The sequence below is a fragment of the Anolis carolinensis genome, unplaced genomic scaffold (genome assembly GCF_035594765.1).
Source record: "Anolis carolinensis isolate JA03-04 unplaced genomic scaffold, rAnoCar3.1.pri scaffold_7, whole genome shotgun sequence".
NCBI classification, from domain to species: Eukaryota; Metazoa; Chordata; class Lepidosauria; order Squamata; family Dactyloidae; genus Anolis; species Anolis carolinensis.
The window spans coordinates 24,359,049-24,382,121 of record NW_026943818.1 but is presented as its reverse complement, the minus strand read 5'-3'; the positions used below and the strand labels follow the sequence as shown (position 1 = coordinate 24,382,121).

The 23,073-nt window shown below is 40.1% G+C and overlaps 1 protein-coding gene across 1 annotated transcript; it reads left to right on the top strand.

The window, feature by feature from the left end:
* Positions 1-3,845: 3,845 nt before the first annotated feature.
* On the top strand, positions 3,846-16,884 carry mrps23 (mitochondrial ribosomal protein S23). Its single transcript, XM_003229802.4, has 5 exons — positions 3,846-4,002; positions 7,221-7,397; positions 8,886-8,963; positions 9,055-9,178; positions 11,778-16,884. The coding sequence occupies exons 1-5, from the start codon at positions 3,959-3,961 to the stop codon at positions 11,916-11,918; spliced, it is 564 nt and encodes a 187-aa protein (XP_003229850.2). The 5' UTR covers positions 3,846-3,958; the 3' UTR covers positions 11,919-16,884.
* Positions 16,885-23,073: the final 6,189 nt, after the last annotated feature.

The window sequence follows — 23,073 nt, the reverse complement described above, 5'->3', positions numbered from 1 at the left end:
ACCGAGAGCAGGGCCTCTCCAGATGACCTTAGGGATCTTCCTGGCTCATAGGAGGAGATACGTTCTGACAAGTAGATTGGGCCAGAACCGTTTAGGGCTTTATAGGTCAAGACCAGCACTTTGAATTGGGCTCGGTAGCATATCGGCAGCCAGTGGAGCTGGCTTAACAAGGGGGTGGTATGCTCCCTGTAAGCTGCCCCAGTTATTAATCTGGCTGCCGCCCGTTGTACTAGTTGGAGCTTCCGGGCCGTCTTCAAAGGCAACCCCACGTAGAGAGCGTTGCAGTAGTCCAAACGAGCTGTAACCAGAGCGTGGACCACCGTGGCCAAGTCAGACCTCCCAAGGAACGGGCGCAGCTGACGCACAAGTCTTAGTTGTGCGAAGGCTCCCCTGGCCACCGCCAAGACCTGGGGCTCCAGGCTCAGCAATGAGTCCAGGAGGACCCCCAGACTGCGAACCTGCGTCTTCAGGGGGAGTGCGACCCCGTCCAGCACAGGCTGTAACCCTATTCCCTGTTCGGCCCTACGACTGACCAGGAGGACCTCTGTCTTGTCTACTGCAGAGACAAGAGGCTCTACTGCAGAGGCTACTGCCCTGCGGGCCGGATAAATAGCTCTGGCGGGCCGCATGTGGCCCGCGGGCCGTAGTTTGGGGACCCCTGATCTAGATGGTCTTTGGAGGTCTCTTTGCTTACCTATGGCCTTATGAAACCATCTAGATGGTCTTTGGAGGTCTCTTTGCTTACCTATGGCCTTATGGAACCATCTAGTTGGTCTTTGGAGGTCTCTTTGCTTACCTATGGCCTTATGGAACCATCTAGTTGGTCTTTGGAGGTCTCTTTGCTTACCTATGGCCTTATGGAACCATCTAGTTGGTCTTTGGAGGTCTCTTTGCTTACCTATGGCCTTATGAAACCATCTAGATGGTCTTTGGAGGTCTCTTTGCTTACCTATGGCCTTATGAAACCATCTAGATGGTCTTTGGAGGTCTCTTTGCTTACCTATGGCCTTATGGAACCATCTAGATGGTCTTTGGAGGTCTCTTTGCTTACCTATGGCCTTATGGAACCATCTAGTTGGTCTTTGGAGGTCTCTTTGCTTACCTATGGCCTTATGGAACCATCTAGATGGTCTTTGGAGGTCTCTTTGCTTACCTATGGCCTTATGGAACCATCTAATTGGTCTTTGGAGGTCTCTTTGCTTACCTATGATCTTATGAGACCATCTAGATGGCCTTTGAGGTCTCTTTCCTTATCTATGGTCTTCTGATGGCCTGATGAGATCGTCTAGATGGCCTTTGAGGGTCCCTTTCCTTACCGATGGTCTTATGAGACCATCTAGATGGTCTTTGGAGGTCTCTTTGTTTACCTGTGGTCTTATGAGATCGTCTAGATCAGGGCTCCCCAAATGAAGGCCCTCCAAGGTCATTGACCTGGCCTCTGTCCTAAACTTTAGACTTAGGGTTGACCTAAGTCTGAAACGACTTGAAGGCACACAACAACAACAATCCTAATTTTGGACTATTTCATCCTAGTCCGGCCCCCTAACAGTCTGAGGGACTGTGAATCAGCTCTCCACTTAAAAGGATTGAGGAGCCCTGCTTTTGATGATCTGCCCTGGGGATGATGGGAATGGCAACCCAGCAGCCTTTATAGCATTTGGAAAGGCCACTGTAACCCTAGCCATCATATCCACCAGCCTTGTATCTACATCCAAACCCCTCTCCTGACTAAACAGAGCAAACTGTCACCTTCCAGATGTGACTGCAAGACAACTCTTATCAGCTGTAGCCATGAGGAATATGGGTGTTGCAGTCCAGCATCGGGAGGGCCATAGAGAAGGACATAGAGGTCTCAATTTGGACCGCGGGCCATGAGTCTGAGGCACGTGGCATAAAGGTTATGAACTGTGAGCTATATAGTTTTGCAAGTTTGGAAACAGCATGGAATAGCCTTGCAACTCCAAAGCCTGGCTGCTTCGTGCCTCGGGGGATCCTTTGTTGGGTTTCCCCCATGTTGCCATTGGCCACCTTGATTTATACTGAATATTATTTATTTATCATTATTTATTTACTACATTTATATCCCACTCTTCTCACCCCGGGGGGGACTCAGAGCAGCTTACAAATCAAATGTACATACAATATATTATTAGCATAGCACAATATAAGCATTACACTACTATATTGTACTATATCATTATATGGTAATATTATTAGTAATATTACATTTAATATATAATATACTAGCTGTGCCCGGCCACGCGTTGCTGTGGCAAAGTGGTGGTGGTATTGGTTAAAAATTGTTGTGTAATTTTTATTTGACGTTATTTGTATTTTTGAATTATTTTTATTGTAAGTTATCTTTTTATTTATTATAATTATTTTCTTGTATTATTTTTAGTTGTTTTCTGTTTTTATAGTATTTTATTGTATTAATTTTTTAGTGTTTTTAATTATTTTTAGTGTTTTTTTATTATTTTTTATTGGGTTGCTAGGAGACCAAGTTGGAGGAACTTAGCCTTCTAACTGGCAGCAATTGGATAAAAGCAATTATTCCTCTCTCTCAAATTAGGACTTTATTTTTCTTTTCTTTTTGTTGTATCAACCTAGAGGCATGGATGATGGGTTGTGTTGTCAAATTTCGAGGTTGGGGGGCCTGTAGTTTTGTTGTTTTGTGAGTCGCCGTGATGCCATCACTCTTTTATATATATAGATAATAATAATTAATATTATTATATTATATTATTACTAGTATAATATTTTATATTTTAATATTATTATCAATAGCTTTGCGCTTCAAAGCCTGGCTGCTTCATGCTTGGGGGAATCCTTTGTTGGGTTTTCCCCAATGTCACCACTGGCCACCTTGATTGGCACTGAATAGCTTTGCAGCTTCAAAGCCTGCCTGCTTCATGCCTGGGGGCATCCTTTGCTGGGTTTCCCCCAATGTCACCACTGGCCACCTTGATTGGCACTGAATGGCCTTGTAGCTCCAAAGCCTGGCTGCTTCATGCCTGGGGGAATCCTTTGTTGGGTTTTCCCCAATGTCACCACTGGCCACCTTGATTGGCACTGAATGGCCTTGTAGCTCCAAAGCCTGGCTGCTTCGTGCCTGGGGGCATCCTTTGCTGGGTTTCCCTCAATGTTGTAGAGCAACGGATATCTATATATCTCTGTATAAGTATTAAGTTGTTTATTTATTTATTTAGTACATTTATATCCCGCTCTTCTCACCCCAAAGCGGACTCAGAGCGGCTTACAAATCAAATAGACATACAATATATTATTAGCTTAGCACAATATAAGCATTAAATTACTATATTGTACTATATCATTATATGGTAATATTATTAGTAATATTATTAGTTGTTCTGTAACTAAATCAATTATGACACCGATTTACACAGTGCATATTATATGTACAGTAAGATTATTATTAGTGTCAATACTATGGGCAAAATACATATAAACAATTATTCAATCAAAAAAACCATCCATATTATAGATGTTTTTCTTGATTAAATAATTGTTGTTTATATGTATTTTGCCCAGAGCATTGACGGTAATAATAATGTTGCCATGGTTCACCTTGATTAGCATTGAATAGCCTTGCAGTCCCAAAGCCTAGCTGCTTCCTGCCTGGGGGAATCCTTTATTGGGTTTCCCCCAGTGTTGCCATTGGCATTGAACAGCCTTGCATCTTCAAAGCCTGGCTGCTTCTCATCAGAATAAGGCCACGAAAGGAAAGGACAAAGGGCTCCTCCTCCTTTGCAGCCACGATCCATCGATTGCTCCTCCCTCGCTTGCTTCTGCCTGCCTCCTGAATCTCCCCCCCTCCCTCTCCGCTTTGCCACATTCGCTCGCCTTGGCCGGGCCTCTCGCGAGGTTTCGCGCTTCCGCTTCCGGGTTTGCCGCAGTTGCTAGGGGCGGTTGCTAAGAGAGGCCTAGCGGAAGCGCCATGGCGGGGAGCCGGTTGGAAAAGCTGGGGACCGTCTTCAGCCGGTGAGAGAGGCCTTGGTTTCATTCCCAAAAGTACCCAAAAGAATTGTGTTTGATAAATAAATGTATATATTGGGTTCCTGTGAGTTTTCCGGGATGTCTGGCCAAGGTCCAGGAGCATTCTCTCCTGAGGTTTCACCCACATCTATGGCAGGCATCCTCAGAGATTGTGAGGCCTGTTGGAAACTAGGCCTGTGGGGTTTTATATCTCTGGAATAATGTCCAGGGTGGGAGAAAACTCTCGTCTGTTTGAGGCAAGTGTGAATGTTGCAGTTGGCCACCTTGATTAGCATTGAATGGCCTGCAGCTTCAAAGCCTGGCTGCATTTAAAGACTAATAGATACAGTACTCACTTACCCAAGCTTCACTTATCCAAGGTTCTGTATTATCCAAGGTAGTCTTCCTTTTAGTAGTCATTGTTTTTGTTGTAAATGTTGCAATGTTTTGGTAATAAATTCGTAAATACAGTAATTACTACATAACATTACTGTGTATTGAACTGCTTTGTCGATTTGTTGTAAAACATGATGTTTTGGTGCGTACTTTGTAAAATCATAACTCATGGTGCATTCAAGGTGGCTTATAAAATATAATACAATAAAGGTAAAGGTTTTACCCTGACATTAAGTCCAGTCGTGTCCAATTCTGGGGGCTGGTGCTCATCTCCATTTCTAAGCCCAAGAGCCAGCGTTGTCCATAGACCTCCAAGGTCATGTGGCCATTGGCATGACTGCATGGAGTGCTGTTACCTTCTCACTTGATCTACTCACATTTGCATGTTTTTGAACTGCTAGGTTGGCAGACGCTGGGGTTAAAAGTGGGAGCTCACCCCATCCAGCAGATTCAAACCTGCGACCTTTCGGTCTGCAAGTTCAGCAGCTCAGCACTTTAACATGCTGCGCCACTGGGGGCTCAAAATATATATAGGTAGTACCATATCTGCAAAAACAATACAGTAGAGTCTCACTTATCCAACGTTCTGGATTATCCAACGCATTTTTGTAGTCAATGTTTTCAATAAATCATGATATTTTGGTGCTAAATTCGTAAATACAGTAATTACTGCGTAGCATTACTGCGTATTGAACTACTTTTTCTGTCAAATTTGTTGTAAAACATGATGTTTTGGTGCTTAATTTGTAAAATCGTAACCTAATTTGGTGTTTAATAGGCTTCTCCTTACTCTCTCCTTATTATCCAACATATTCGCTTATCAAACATTCTGCCGGCCCGTTCATGTTGGATAAGTGAGACTCTACTGTATTTATTTATTAGCTACATTTATATGCCGCCCTTCTTACCCCGAAGGGGACTCAGAGCGGTTTACAAATTAAATTTACATACAATATTATATTAGCATAGTGCAATACTGGTAATAAATTACTATATTGTACTGTATCAATATATTGTAATATTATTAGTAATATTACATGTAAAATCTCTCTCTCTCTCTCTCTCTATATATATATATATATATATAAAAGAGTGATGGAATCACGGCACCAGACAAAACAACAAAACTAAATATCCCACAACCTCGAAAATTGACAGCACAACCCATCATCCACGCCTCAAGGTTGATACAACAAAAAGAAAAGAAAAATAAAGTACAAATTAGAGGGAGAGGAATAATTGCTTTTATCCAATTGCTGCCAGTTAGAAGGCTAAGCTCCGCCAACTTGGTCTCCTAGCAACCCAATAAAAAACACTAAAAATAATTAAAAACACTAAAAAATTAATACAATAAAATAATAAAATATATAAATAAAAAGATAACTTACAATAAAATTAATTTAAAAATACAAATAACGTCAAATAAAAATTCCACAACAATTTTTAACCAATACCACCACCACTTTGCCACACCAACGCGTGGCTGGGCACAGCTAGTGTAATATATAATTAATATTATTATACTGTATTAATATTATATATTATATAATTTTCGCTTATCCAAGGTTCTGCCAGCCCATTTATCTTGGATAAGCGAGACTCTACTCTACTAGGAATTGTTCCTTAAAGTAATTGCTTAATTCTAGGCAGGAAACAATCAGGACCAGCTGAAACCTCTCAACAAATTATTTCCCCCCCCCCCAGGCAGGAAGCAGCCAGGCTTTGAAGCTGCAAGGCTATTCAGTGCTAATCAAGCTGGCCTATTGCACCATTCATGCTTGCCTCAAACAGGCAAGAGTTCTTTCTCCCACCCTGGACATCATTCCACAGATCTATAAACCCCACTTGACTAGTTTCCAAAAGGCCTCACAACCTCTGAGGATGCCTATGGGTGAAACGTCAGGAGAGAATGCTTCTGGAACATATATCCAGTCCAGACAGAGTTTGTGCTATGACATAGTCCAGGGCATAGAATTAGTTAGTCACCAGAAACTACAGTAGAGTCTCACTTATCCAAGCTTCGCTTATCCAACATTCTGGATTATCCAACGCATTTTTATAGTCAATGTTTTCAATATATCGTGATATTTTGGTGCTAAATTCGTAAATGCAGTAATTACAACACAACATTACTGCGTATTGAACTACTTTTTCTGTCAAATTTGTTGTATAACATGAAGTTTTGGTGCTTAATTTGTAAAATCATAACCTAATTTGATGTTTAATAGGCTTTTCCTTAATCCCTCCTTATTATCCAAGTTATTCGCTTATCCAAACTTCTGCTGGCCCTTTTAGCTTGGATAAGTGAGACTCTACTGTACATTTATCTGGCATCTAACAATCCCTATAGGTGCTGGTAAAATGAGAGTCTACTGTCATATAGAATCAAGACAGAGTTTATGGTTTAGTCCAGACATGGGCAAACCGGCTGTAAGGAATTGTGGGAGTTGAAGTCCAAAACACCTGCAGGGCTGAGGTTTGCCCATGCTTAGAATCAAAACATAGTATTAGTTAGAAATTTTCATCTTAAGAACAGACAAGCATCTCAAGTGAGCAAGCTGCAGACCATTTACTACAATGTGGTCTGAGTTCCTCCACATGCACAAGAGAGGACCTTCTTACAGCGACACCAGAGGCACTCCAAATGGCCAGCTTCTGGTCAGAGGAAATGTAGTATAATGCCAAGTTTTTAACTGGTTTTTTTCTCTATACATTATAACTGTATTCTCAAGTCACTTCTGACATGATAAATAAAATAAAATTAGGTCTAGTTTTACCCAGCCCCTCCCAATCCTCATAGAGAGTCTTGATATTTTGGCCTTTTTTAGGACGCGGGACTTGCTGCGCTCGGGGGTGATTCCTGAAGCCAAGAAGCCCATCTGGTACGACGTTTATGCTGCCTTTCCTCCTCTGAGGGAACCTCTCTATCGGAACCCTTGTCCCCGCTACACCAAAAAGGAAGACCTCGTGCCTCCCATCTTGTATCCTGAGGATAATATTCGGGCGTAAGTTGATTTCTCTACACTTCATTCAGTCTTCATCATAATGTTGGCTATATACCTTCTATAGGATTAATGTAGCGTGATACCACTTTAAGTGCCATGACTCAGTGCTACAGAACCATGGTCGTTCTTATGTTTCAAGGCCTGCCAAAGAGTGTTGGTGTCTGAGCAAACAACAATTCCCATGGTTCCATAGAATGGACCCCTGGCAGTTAAAGGGGTGTCAAACTGCATTAATTCTACAGTGTAGATGCACCCTTGGGGTTCGAGGCCATCATCCAAATCCTGGCAGAAGGGGAAAAAACTGACCTAGGTGTTGTGTTAGTGGTTCTAGAACAAACTTTTTAAACAGGGGGCCAGTTCACGATCCCTCAGACCAGGGGTCCTCAAACTTTTAAAGCAGAGGCCGGTCAACAATCCTTCAGACTGTTGAGGGGCCGAATTATCATTTGAAAAAAAATACAAACGAATTCCTATGCATACTGCATATGTCTTATTTGTAGTGCAAAAACAACAATAACAACAACAACAATGAAAGAAAAAATACAATATTTAAAAATAAAAACAATTTTAACCAACACAAACTGATCAGGATTTCAATGGGAAGTGTGCACCTGCTTCTGGCCAATGAGATAGTCAAGTTACTTAGGATTGTTGTTGTTGTGTGCCTTCAAGTCATTTCAGATTTTGGGCAAGTCTAAGTCAAAAATTTATTGATTTATTATTTATTTATTTACTACATTTATATCCTGCCCTTCTCACCCCAAAGGGGACTCAGAGCGGCTTACAGTTTATATGTACATACAATATATTATATTATTAGCATAGAACAATATTAGCATTATATATTACTATATTGAACTATACCACTATATTGTCATATTATTAGTAATATTACATGTAATATATAATATATAATTAATATTATTATATGGCATTATTATTAGTATTATATTGTATTACATTATAATATTACCATCAATATTATATGTATATACAATATTATATTATTAAAACTGATATAAAAATATTATATTATAAAACTGAGGGCGGGGGCCAGGTAAATGACCTTGGAGGGCCACACGGGCCCACGGGCCTTAGTTTGGGGACCCCTGCCTCAGACTGTTGGAGAGCCGGACTATAGTGGGCCACCGAGCAATAATAATAATAATAATAATAATAATAATAATAATAATAATAATAATAATAATAAAGAGGATTGGAAGACACCCCTTGGGCCATTTAGCCCAACCCCTTTCTGCCTTTGTGCACCAAAAGCACAAGCAAAGCGTTCCTGACAGATGGCCTCCCAGCCTCAATGATGATGATGATAATAATAATAATAATAATAATAATAATAATAATAATAATAATAATGGTTGGAAAGACCCCTTGGGCCATTTAGTCCGTAGTTTGGGGACCCCTGTTCTAGACAATACTGGCAGCCACTCATGCAAATTGAAATTTCTTATTTGCTGATTTCTTTATTAGGAAATTTTACCAAGTTTATGGAAATGGCCCCAAACCTTTTGAGCTCTCCAGATTAAACTTCAAATCTGCTTGCCAAAGGTAGGTGACGAATTTCGATCCTAGTTGTTAAATACACACTCTTTTCCATTGCCTGTTCGTCTTTGAATAGCCACATCCTCTTGCATTCCAGGTTTGTTGAGAAATACAACGAATTGCAAAAGCAAGGTGAAATGGACGATGACAGGCTCTTTGAAGAAACAGGAAAGGCCCTCTTGGCAGAGGGGTTGGTGCTACGGAGAAAAGCAACGGGGAATGTAAGTACTGGGAAAAGTTGCTCTGAAGTGTGGAGATTGAGTGTGTATGTTGAAGAATAAACATGTTTTTAGATGAGATTTGAACTGGATGTTGTTGTGTTTATATTTTCTGTGCTATAAAGCATTTATGTGATATGTTTACAATGTATTAATTTTCTTCAGCCTCTGCTCTCATCCTTAATCCTTTGGATTTAACCTGGATGTTTGACATCTGCATTTAGAGTAAAAACGCATATGTGGTTCAACTTGAGCTAGATAATATGCATTCAGTGTATGATTTTTGACTTGTCTGTATGCAGACACATCTATTTTCTGTAGCCCCTTTCCACTACCCATTATTCCATTTCATAATATTATAATGTAATTATAATATAATATAATTATATAATTGTATATAATAATAGTACACTATTATAATTGTCTATTCTATATTACATGTAATATTACTGATAATATTGCAATATAGTGGTATAGTACAATATAGTCATATATAATGCTTGTATTGTGCTATGCTAATAATATAATATATTGTATACACATATAACACTGATAATAATATTATGTAATACCATATAATAATAATACACTATTATAATTGTCTATTCTATATTACATGTAATATTACTGATAATATTGCAGTATAGTGGTATAGTACAATATAGTCATATATAATGCTTATATTGTGCTGTGTTAATAATATAATATATTGTATATACATATAATACTGATAATAATATTATGTAATACCATATATAATAATAATACACTATTATAATTGTCTATTCTATATTACATGTAATATTACTGATAGTATTGCAATATAGTGGTATAGTACAATATAGTCATATATAATGCTTATATTGTGCTATGCTAATAATACATTATATTGTATATATTGTACATACATATCATCATCATCATTTAATTACTTATTAATCACCCTCCATCCACGATGCTCTAGGCGATTTACAAAATAAAAATGTAAAGGATAAAAATACATACATACAAATATTAATAAAATTAACATAGATTAAAAGCTCTAGTAAAGAGCCAGGTCTTGAGTGCTAGGGTCAAAGGCCTTAACTCACGCATGGCTCTCATGTAGGGCGGCAAGGCATTCCATAAGGCAGGGGCAGAAATAGAAAAAGCTCTGCGTCTGGTCCTTTCCAAGTGCACTTCTCTAGGACCCGGTACATAAAGTAAGTTGCGTTGGGATGGTCGTTGCGACCTCCGGTGATGGGAGAAGGAGAGACGGTCCCTAAGGTACGATGGGCCCTGGCCGTAAAGAGTTTTAAAAGTCAGGACTAGCATCTTATATAGACCTCGGTAATCAGTTGGAATGCTGCAGCAGATGCTGCAGCGCTGGTGTTATGTGGCATTTCAAGGGTGTTCTTGTGAGTAGCCTGGCTGCCGCATTCTGAACAATACGGAGCTTCCGGGTCGTGGACATCGGAAGGCCAACATACAGGGCATTGCAATAGTCCAGCCTAGACGTGACCGTGGCATGGATGACTGTTGCCAGGGCCTCATCAGATAGATAGGGTGCCAGTTGCCTTGCTTGTCGTAGGTGGAAAAAGGCCTGTTTGCTGGCAGCAGTGACTTCAGCTTCCATTGTCAGCTGTGAATCTAAAACGACAGCCAGGCTCTTAACGGTAGGCGAAGGAGATAGGGCAGCACCATCGAAGGTGGGTAGCAAGTGGGTCAGACCAGTCGAGCGGCCATGCCAGAGAATCTCAGTCTTCGCCGGGTTCACCTTCAGTCTACTAGCACGTAGCCAGTTCGACAGAGCCTCCAGACATAAGGTGAAATTGTCTGGTATTGACGTTGCTCCAGGCTCCAAGCGCAGAAGGAGTTGGGTGTCGTCTGCATATTGATAGCAGTCTAGGCTGAAACTCCAAACCAAACTAGCAAGGGGTCTAACGTAGATGTTGAAGAGAAGCGGGGAGAGAATGGCACCTTGGGGTACCCCACATAGGAGGGGAGATCTGTCAGAGACTTGATCCATATACTCCAACGCATTGGCTCCGGTTTCGCAGAAATGAGTTGAACCAATTGAGGGCCTGACCGCGAACTCCGGACATGGCGAGACGGTGAATCATTAGATCGTAGTCAACGGTGTCAAACGCTGTGGTAAGGTCGAGAAGTACCACTAGCGCTATATATACATATAACTTGTAAGCCGCCCTGAGTCCCCTTCGGGGTGAGAAGGGCAGGATATAAATATCGCTAATAAATAATAATAATAAAGACAATTGAAATGTTATAGTGATCGTCTCCTGGGTGTCCACTACACCATAACAACTGTTATACAGAGTCTCTGGGGCTAATGTTCCATTATTTTGTTACTATCCTGCAGACTGTGGGCCTTTCAGGCAAAGAGCAATGATAAGAATGGCTTTTTAAAAGATGTAAACATGAAGGTATATTCTCCTTACAGTTGACACATTTTTACACATGGTAGTTTAGCTTTTGGGAGGCACATATTCATGGAAAAGAGGGTGAAAATGTCTGTAACAGCCCCCCATGCACAGCAACCTTGTAAGGGTCCATAATATTTGACTCAATGTTTACTATCCCCATTCTCTGTTTTACCCTATAGGTAACCCCTGAGGCCAAGCCCAGGGACCCGATGCTGGAAGCGAGACTTCAAAGTGTGTTGCACGAAATGCAAGACAGCCCAGAAGAGCAGAAGCCTGAGACCGCGGAGGAAGTGCCAAAGGAAGGCCCCTTGCCATCCTAAGGCCTCTTCATTTCTCAGCCTTGATTTTAAAATGGTGTTAGGTGCTGCCGGCTACATGGTCTGTGACATATGTGGCATGCTGCACTGAGAGATACCTGCAAGAAACACGGCTGGTGATGTTAGTCCCACTTCGCATTCCCCACTGCTATGAACATTGTGATGTGCCTTGGCTTCCAGAGTGGAAGAATGTAGGGTGGCTTACATGGATTCTGTCATTAAACCATGGATTCAGTCAATCAATACAATGGTGGAGGTGTTGAATGGCTTGTGGTCACTGAGCCCCATCGAAAAAAAAATCATTGGGGTTTCTCATAAATTTGTAAGTGTTGTCGAAGGCTTTCATGACCAGAATCACTGGATTGCTGTGTGTTTTCTGGGCTGTATGGCCATGTTCCAGGAGTATTCTCTCCTGATGTTTCGCCCACATCTATGGCAGGCATCCTCAGAGGTTGTGAGATCTGTTGGAAACTAGGCAAGTGGGGTTTATATATCTGTGGAATTATCAGGGTAGGAAAAAGTTTCCAACAGACCTCACAACCTCTAAGGATGCACAAATTTGTCAGGGCACCCAATTTTTTGGAAGTTAGTCCATAGAGCACTGTGATTCACTGTGTCGAATGCCTTTGCAAGGTCAATGAATGCCATGTACAGAGGTTGATTTTGTTCCCTGCATTTTTCTTGTAGCTGTTGTGTAGTAAAGATCATGTCCACTGTTCCCCTGGAGGGGCGGAAGCCGTTCTGGGATTTTGGGAGGGTGTCTTCAGAAACAGGTAGAAGGTGGTTTGCAAGGATTCTTGCAAGGATTTTCCCAGCGGAGGTTAGAAAGGAGATACCGTGATAGTTTCCACAATCTGTTCTATCCCCTTTCTTGAAAAGGGTAATGATGCATGGCATCCTTGAAGTCTGCTGGGATTTCCTCGGTCATCCACACTTTTTCAATGAGCTCGTGGAGTTGTTGTATCAGCTCAGGCCCACCCTCTTTGAAGATTTCAGCAGGGATCCCATCAGGTTATTTTTTGTTGGCTGATGGCATTGCTGACTTCTTCCAAACTAGGCAGTGCTGCAAGCTCATCCCTGGTTTGTTATTGCGGAATTTGTGAGAGGCCCTCTTCGGCCACTTTGGAGCTGCGATTCAGGAGGTTCTGGTAGTGCTCTTTCCAATGTAGTGCAATTGATCTTTTGTCCTTCAGAAGTTTCGTTCCATCTGATGAGCGTAGAGGGTATATGCCATAAGGATGCCTGCCATAGATGTGGGCGAAATGTCAGGAGAGAACGCTTCTGGAACATGGCCATACAGCCCATTATTATTATTATTATTATCCTTGTATTTTTATCCTTGTATTGTTGTTTTAATTGATTGGCTTTAACTGTTATAATACTCTTGTTTCATGTTGTATTACTGTTTTATTTTTTTATATTGTATTATGTTGCTGTTTATTTTGTCCCTATGTTGTTTGGGCCTCTGCCCCATGTAAGCCATCCCGAGTCCCCGCAGGGAGATGGTGGCGGGGTATAAAGTTTCATTATTTATTTATTTATTTGCGACATTTATATCCTGCCCTTCTCACCCCGAAGGGGACTCAGGGCGGTTTGCAAGTATATATACATACAATATATTATATTATTATATATTATTACTAGCTGTGCCCGGCCACGCGTTGCTGTGGCGTTGTCTGGTGGTGTTGGTGAGAAATTGTTGAGGTAGTGGTGGTATTGAATGTCTGTTGTATGGTTGTCTTTATGTTTAGTATGCACACTGAAGTGCATTATATGGCAGTGTGGAGTCAAGATAATCCAGTTCAAAGCAGATAATATAAGATTCTAAATGGGTTGTATAGCTGTGTGGAAGGGCCATATAATCCAGTTAAAATCTGATAATCTGTGGAAGAGGCCTAAGTGAGGCCTAACTGTGCCTGTCTCCTGGACTGAGTAGGTTGCTAGGAGACCAAGTGGGCGGAGCTTAGCCTTCAAACTGGCAGCAATTGGATAAAAACTATTATTCCTCTCCCTCTAATTAGGACTTTATTTTTCTTTTCTTTTTTGTTGTATCAACCTAGAGGCATGGATGAGGGGTTGTGCTGTCAATTTTCGAGGTTGGGGGGTGTTTAGTTTTGTTGTTTTGTGGGTCACCAGGATTCCATCACTCTTTTATATATATAGATAACAGTTAAAGCCAATCAATTAAAACAATACAAGGATAAAAATTTGCATTTAAAACACATAAATGGTAGTCATAATAATACAGGATAGATTATTAAAAGCCATCTAGGGCTGATTAGTTAATGACTGTCTCACCGAAGTCCTGCAGAAACATCCAAGTCTTCAGTTGTTTCCTGAAGGAAGATAGAGAGGGAGCTGTTGTTGTTGTTGTTATGTTATTATTATTTATAGGACACTTTTATTTCTTGATTGAGACCCAGAACAACTCACAGTCATCTTTATTTAATAGACATGTCCAAAACATCGTTTTGAATCGTATATCGGAATTATTTCGGATTGTTCTCGCTTTTTGATACGCATTCCGAGACATTGTCTCACAGCGTAACAAGCAATGTAATTCGAACCATTGTTGGCCCATTCTCTAATTGTCTCTTAATGTTTTGTTATTCCCCCCCCCCCAATTTTTTTTTACATATTTTTAAAAATATTTTTTTAAAAATTTTTGTGTCTGCAACCTACCTTGAATGGGAGCTTAGCTCAGCCTAACAAGGTTCTTTCTCTTAGCAAGGGAATTTCTAGTTTTCAAAGTATCTTTGCACTCCTTGCCACGGCATTGCTTGGTGTGGTGGTCACTGGTCCATTTCTAATTGAAGGCATTGGGTTGCGGCTTGTGGGATTACATAGCCAGAGACACCATTGATTTTCAGTGTCCTTCTTGCTTACAAATATAGCAAGGGAATTTCTAGTTTTCAAAATATCTTTGCACAACTTGCAAGGGCATTGCAAATTTGATGAGGATAGCTCAAGAAATGAGGGCGGGAGAGCCCTGTAAAAGTCCCCCCCCCTTTGGGTTCCTTTTTTTTTTTTTTTGGTGATTGTGCATGCGCGTCCGCCATTTTAGAAAAATTTAGAATCATTACGAATTTTCGGAAATATCCGAAATTTTTGGGTGAAAAAATCGGAAATACTTTCTATCTCGAAGCGCCAGCGCCCCCTACTTTAGAAACGAGAATTGAAACATTTTTTTCATCGATCGGCCATGCCTATTATTTAAATGTGACCCCCAGGTGGAGTCATTAAAAGGGCGTTCTTTGTATTTATGTTTTCGGTTGCCAAAAGTGCTGTAAATAAGCTTGCTTTCAAATGGAAGCTGACTTGGAGCAAAAGCCCCAAGGAAGTTGGCTTGGCGGAGACTGGAGCCCTCATCTTGGACTCTGAAGCCATTGGGTCTGCTGCCAGTGGAGGGAGAGATTGGCAGGGGGCTGTTTTGAGGTAGCCGATAATGTGGTCCAATTAACTGGAAAGATTTGAACTGCACAAGTGAGCAGCTAGGCTAAATGAGCTGGCAGGGTTCAGGCTTTGCTGATGATGAGGGAGGTTTGTTGGCTCTGCTGTAGTGATGAGAGACCGGGGGGGGGGGGGGATGACTGACTCCCCTTATCCCTCCCGTACTTTAATTTCAGAGTTAGAAATAGCTTTTGGAATCCAAGTTGCTTGTTGGCTGACCTCAGTCCCAAAGAACACATTTGTGGAATAGCAGCCACCAGGCAGGCTTGGTCTTTGTTTTTTCCAGTGGTTAGTGCTTTTCAATACACTACAGTGTCCTCACTTTAAAATGGAACCAGAGCCCAGAAGGACAGCTCCGCGTGTTTCATCCTCCTTCTCCCTTGGACAAGAGCTTTGTAGTCAGGGTTCAGTCGTTTCAGTGTGACCTTCCTTCCAGGAGCTGGAGTATTTTAATTAAAAGGTTGCCAGCAAACTCCCTCCTAGGGTGACCTATTTACTTATTTATCATGCTTTTACCTTCCAGCAGTTAGCAAAAGGTCGCAGGCTTCAGACTTAAAATTGTGTGTGTGTGTGTGTGTTTAAAATACTCTTTAGTATGGGAAAATATTCTAACCTTGGATGGATGTGTTTTTAACACACATAACATCCCCCGCCGATATTGATTTGTGACTTTTAGGACACATGCACAGAGAGTGTATGTTTCTCATCTCTGCAAAAAAAAAAAAAAAAACCAACCAAAACTGTTTAGTGATTATGGCCAATAATGAGATATCGATTGTTTTGCAAATGTCACCGGTGGAAGGGCAGAAGTGCTGGCAACTGGTAGTGCTAATTCTTCTTTTGTCCACTTGGGGGGACTGTTGGATTTTTCTTCGTATTTTTGATCTCTCTTAGGCAGACACATATTTTTATTCCAGGTAGCAAAGCCTTTCAGATTTCCAGGACTAGTCGTTGTTTGAAGCTCTTTGGATGCAGACACAGTTCAATTTTAAAGAAGTCTGATAAATTCAGCTAGGTTAAGGATGATAGTTCTTCCTAACATGATGAGCTTCTGCTGTCCTTGTTTTGTCCCTGGACTGCAGGAATCTGAGGTGGTAGTATAGTGTGAATACCATCTGGCCATGTTCGAGAAGCATTCTCTCCTGACATTTAGCCCACATCTATGGTGTTGGAGTATGGTTGTATTTGTATAAAATGTAAATCAAGTGTTTACTGCTGATGAGCTAGAGTGTGTATTTTCAGTAATGAAATAGTTAACAGCAGGCTAGTTTTGACTGACAGCCTGTTGTGATTACTGTGACCTATGAGGCTTGATTTCCGGCCTTTTGAGGGTTGGAACTTCCTCCGGACTGAGGAATGTTGTTATCTTATCTGTGGACTTCGGTGTGAGCTCTCTCGGAGGATGGACTGAGAACTGAATGGCTCCATTGCCGAAGAGACACTGCCATGTGTCTGGGACTTATGGCAATTATTTGTATATAGCTATGTAAATAAAGATTTATAACCGTTGGATTTACAACTCCGGCTGCTGGAATTCTGTTGGCCAGTGCTGTTTCTCCGCAAGAGAAGTCAGCCTGCGGAAGAAAGGGGGCGGTGAGACCAGAATGATGATTTTTGGAATCCACTCTGCTACCCATCATCCCCCCAACATATGGCAGGTATCCTCAGAGGTTGTGAGGTCTGTTGGAAACTAGGCAAGTGAGGTTTAATATATCTGTGGAATGTCCAGGGCGGGAGACAGGAAGCAGCCAGACTTTGAAGCTGCAAGGCTATTCAGTGCTAATCAAGGTGGCCAGTTGCTACATTCACACTTGCCTCTCCCACCCTGATACATAAACCCGACTTGTCTAGTTTCTAACAGACCTCGCAACCTCTGGGGATGCCTGCCATAGATGTGGGTGAAACGTCAGGAGAGAATGCTTCTCGAACATGGCCAGACAGCCCGGAAAACTCACAGCAACCATGTAAAGGATGCTTGGGAGTAATTGTGTCAGTTTATTATTTATTTACAACATTTATACCCCACCCTTCTCACCCAAGGGACTCAGGGCGGCCTACAAAAATTGGCAAAATTTATTGCCCAAGAAATACAATCATCCAGTTGCCTGGATTGTCTCTGTATTCCATAGATCAAACGAATAACCAATTCTGCTTTGTAGCTGGGAAATCTCCCAGAGTGGTCAGGAATCCCTTTCGATCCATAAATCTAGGACAGGACAGTTTTTTGGGGTGACTTTGAGAGTTCTAGCAAATCTAAACCCTATCAGGGAGCGATCTATCCATGATAGTTGGGTCCTTTTAAGATCACCAACTGGATTCACAATACAGTAGAGTCTCACTTATCCAACACTCGCTTATCCAACGTTCTGGATTATCCAACGCATTTTTGTAGTCAATGTTTTCAATATATCATGATATTTTGGTGCTAAATTCGTAAATACAGCAATTACTACATAGCATTGCTGCATATTTAACTACTTTTTCTGTCAAATTTGTTGTATAACATGATGTTTTGGTGCTTAATTTGTAAAATCATAACCTAATTTGATGTTTAATAGGCTTTTCCTTAATCCCTCTTTATTATCCAACATATTTGCTTATCCAACATTCTGCTGGCCCGTTTATGTTGGATAAGTGAGACTCTACTGTATATCTTGGTGTTTGCTGGCAGATGTATCAACACAAACCTTGGAGATTTTCAGACATAGTACTTCAATGGAAAAATGGACTCAGATCACAGCTACTCTTCCTAAGTGGAGCCCCCGGTGGCGCAGTGTGTTAAAGCGCTGAGCTGCTGAACTTGCGGACGAAAGGTCACAGGTTCGAATCTGGGGAGCGGAGTGAGCGCCCATTGTTAGCCCCAGCTTCTGCCAACCTAGCAGTTCAAAAACCTGCAAATGTGAGTAGGGTTGTTGTATGTTTTCCGGGCTGTATGGCCATGTTCCAGAAGTATTCTCTCCTGACGTTTCGCCCACATCTATGGCAGGCATCCTCAGAAAGGAAGTGTTTTGTCCTAAAGTCCTGCGAGCCTTGCTAATGACCTAAGTCCGGCTTTATGTCTCTCTTGAATCTTACACCCCATTAAGGGAGCAACGAGTTGACCTTGGCGACCTAAATGGAAAGCTAACCAAAAGGGACACAGGTTATGAGCCCTCCCTGGACCTTCTGGAAAGCTTCATCAGGGCACATTGTGAGGCACCGGGGCTAACAGTAGGTGCCGGGAAGTCAAGTTTCTTGTCTTTTCCATATGACTGGGGGATTGTTTGAGCTTTAAAATAACATCCTCTCATTTTAACACTTTGAACCAGCATTGAACTCTCTCACACACGCTCCTCCAAAAGCTTCCTATCCAAGCAGGTGATTCTGTTGGCTCTTTTGAATTAATAAAGTGTCCCCAAGACACTACAGTATTTGTTGTGCTTCACCAAAAGCAAGAACTTTAGATCTTTTTGATTGATTATGGTTTGATTATGGGTGCATCCGCACTGTGGAATGGATGCAGACTGACACCACTTTAACTGCCATGACATGGAATCCTTGGAGTTGTAATTTGGTGAGGCATGATCCCATTGCAGTGGGCCATGGCAGATAAAGTAGGATAAATACATAAATAAAATAAAGTTATTAAAGTAGTGTAGAATTGCTTTCATTCTACATTATAAGGCTCGCTTTAAAGGCTCACTCTTTCAAGTGTTGACCAAGGTCTTTAGGCACTGCAACCAGTGTGCCAATCACCACCGGGACCTCCTTTACTGGCTTGTGCCAGAGTCTTTGCAGTTCGATCTTTAAATCCTCATATCACTTTTCCAGTTTTTCAGCTTTTCCAACTGTTGTTGTTGTTATTACTGACACAAAGACAGAGTATGACACAGCAAACGAGATATATATGCTGGATTTCATATAATAATAATTACCGTATATACTCGAGTATAAGCCGACCCGAATATAAGCCGAGGCACCTAGTTTTACCACAAAAAACTGGGGAAACATTGACTCCAGTATAAGCCGAGGGTGGTAAATTTCAGAAATAAAAATAGATACAGTAGAGTCTCGCTTATCCAACGTAAATGGGCTGGCAGAATGTTGGATAAGCGAATATGTTGGATAATAAGGAGAGATTAAGAAAATGCCTATTAAACATCAAAATAGGTTATGATTTTACAAATTAAGCACCAAAACATGTTATACAACAAATTTGACAGAAAAGGTAGTTCATTACACATTAATGCTATGTAGTAATTACTGTATTTACAAATTTAGCACCAAAATATCATGATATATTGAAAACATTGACTACAAAAATGCGTTGGATAATCCAGAACGTTGGATAAGTGAGACTCTACTGTATTACTGACACAAAGACAGAGTATGACACAGCAAACGAGATATATATGCTGGATTTCATATAATAATAATTACCGTATATACTCAAGTATAAGCCGACCCGAATATAAGCCGAGGCACCTAATTTTACCACAAAAAAACTGGGAAAACATTGACTCCAGTATAAGCCGAGGGTGGTAAATTTCAGAAATAAAAATAGATACCAATAAAATTACATTAATTGAGGCATCAGTAGGTTAAATGTTTTTAATATTTACTTAAAGCTCAAATTTAAGATAAGACTGTCCAACTCTGATCAAATCATGATTCTCATCTTCAATGTAAATGTGCTTATGTATCCTTTTAATAGTAATAGAGTAAAATAATACATGTAATAATAATAATAGAGTAAAATAATTCATGTAATAATAAATAGAGTAAAATAATAAATGCAATAATAATAATAAGATCAGAGTGGAATAATAAGTGTATTATTATTAATAATAAAAATAGAGTAAAATAAATGTAATAGTAGCAACAATAATAGAGAAAAATATTAAATGTACCATATATTCGCGAGTATAAGCTGACCCAAATATAAGCCAACCAGGACCCTCACCTGAATATAAGTCGAGGACGGCTTTTTTAGTCTTAAAAAAAGGGCTGAAAAACTAGGCTTATACTCAAGTATATACATTATTATTATTATTTTATTATGACACAGCAAACAAGATAGATATGCTGGATTTCATATCACAAAATCACAAGTCAAACACTTCCCAAGTGTCTAGGACTGTGTGATGTATTTTCGGATGATGCGCGCAGATCCCAGTCGGGTGGCCTTTTGCAGTTGACAGATCGTAATTTTGTCAATGTCTATTATTATTATTATTATTATTATTATTATTATTATTATTATTATTATTATTATTATTATTTACTAATTCTAAAGATGGAATCTGTCGCCAGCCCAATTCCATCCATGTACACAAGGGTTTGTCTGTTTATTTGTTTATTTACTACATTTATATCCCGCCCTTCTTACTCCGAAGGGGACTCAGAGCGGCTTACAAATAATATGTACCTACAATGTGTTATATTAATAGCATAGCACAATATTAGCATTATATATAACTATATTGTATTATACCACTATACTGTAATATTATTAGTAACATTACATGTAATATGTGATATATAATTAATATTATTATTATTATCTTGTATTACATTATAACATTATTATCAATATTATATGTATATTCAATATACTAATTATTTTTTATTATTGCATATTATAGTGTATATTCCTGGAAGTAATCAGTTACTATAGAAAGAGATTCGAGGTGAGAAGGAATGTTTTTTGACTAAGTGGGTCCCTAATTAAAAAGCAGGAAGATGACTTCTTGCTTCTGATTTATTGCTAAAAGATTTATACTCATGTTTTTTTTTCCCTGACAGCATTAAGCACCATTAGATATTTGTCTGGGGTAAAATATCTAATAGGTCATTAGGGGATAGAGATATTAATTGGAATAATTTATACTTTCCTCCTCTAGGAGACTGTGGCATTTAGCAATGTAAGTACATTCTATTTATATATGAAAGCTGCAAAGCATAGTCAATTAACAGTGCAATTGTATACGTTTCTCCTTGAAAATAAGCCCCACGGAAGTAAGTACATTCTATTTATATTAATCCTGCAATATATAGTCAGTTGACATTGCAATTGTGAATTGGTATGGCTTTACTGTCGCGAAACTATCTGGAGGTGTGTCTACACTGCAGAATTAATACCGTTTGATGCTTCTTTAACCCCTAAGACTCAGTGCTATGGCATCTTGGGATTTATAGTTTGGTTAGGAACCAGCACTCTTTTCCTTATCCTTATAGCGTAGAAAAGCTATTTATTGAAAGCAATTAAAAAACACGCTAAGGATTCCTGGGGGATCCTTTGTTAGATTCCTCCAATGTTGCAAGTAACCACCTTGATTAGCATTGATTAGCCTTGCAGCTTCAAAGCCTGGCTGCCTCCTGCCTGTCCCCCAAGCAGGAAGCAGCCAGGCTTTGAAGCTGCAGGGCTATTCAGTGCTAATCAAGGTGGCCAATTGCAACATTAATAATAATAATAATAATAAAACTTTATTTATATACCGCCCTATCTCCCGGATGGGACTCAGGGCGGTTTACAGTCATAAAAGCAACACAAACATTACATAACAACATAATACACATTATTAAACAAAGTAAAATAATTCAATTATAACAATAAATCACACTTACATGACCAGATCAACACATGGTTTCCTCCTTTCTGTTCAAATTGTCCACATGCTTGTGGATTTCAATGGCTTCTCTGTGTAGTCTGACATGGTGGTTGTTAAAGCAGCCAAACTTTCAAGCTATAAGGCCATTCAGTGCTAATCAAGGTGGCCAATTGCAACATTCACACATGCTTCGGGCAGATAAGAGTTCTTTCTCCCACCCTGGACATCATTCCACAGATACATAAACCCCACTTGCCTAGTTTCCAACAGACCTCACAACCTTTGAGGATGCCTGCCATAGATGTGGGTGAAACGCCAGGAGAGAATGCTTCTGGGACATGGCCGTACAGCCCGGAAAACTCACAACAACACAGTGATTCCAGACTTCGACAACACAATATAAAATACTAATATTGTGCTATGCAAATAATATAATATAGTGTATATACATATAAACCTTTGACAACACAATACAGTAGAGTCTCACTTATCCAACATAAACGGGCCGGCAGAACGTTGGATAAGTGAATATGTTGGATAATAAGGAGGGATTAAGGAAAAGCCTATTAATCATCAAATTAGGTTATGATTTTACAAATTAAGCACCAAAACATCATATTATACAACAAATTTGACAGAAAACGTAGTTCAATATGCAGTAATGCTATGTAGCAATTACTGTATTTACAAATTTAGCACCAAAATATCACGATGTTTTGAAAACATTGACTACAAAAATGCGTTGGATAATCCAGAACGTTAGATAAGCGAGTGTTGGATAAGTGAGACTCTACTGTATTTACAAATTTAGCACCAAAATATCACGATGTTTTGAAAACATTGACTACAAAAATGTGTTGGATAATCCAGAACGTTGGATAAGTGAGTGTTGGATAAGTGAAACTCTACTGTATATACATTCTTTGTCATAAAATAAGCAAAAGAGGTGGGTCCTGACACAGCCATACGATCTGATATATACAATAGAGTCTCACTTATCCAACATAAATGGGCCGGCAGAAAGTTGGATAAGCGAATATGTTGGATAATGAGAGATTAAGGAGAAGCCTATTAAACATCAAATTGGGTTATGATTTTACAAATTAAACACCAAAACA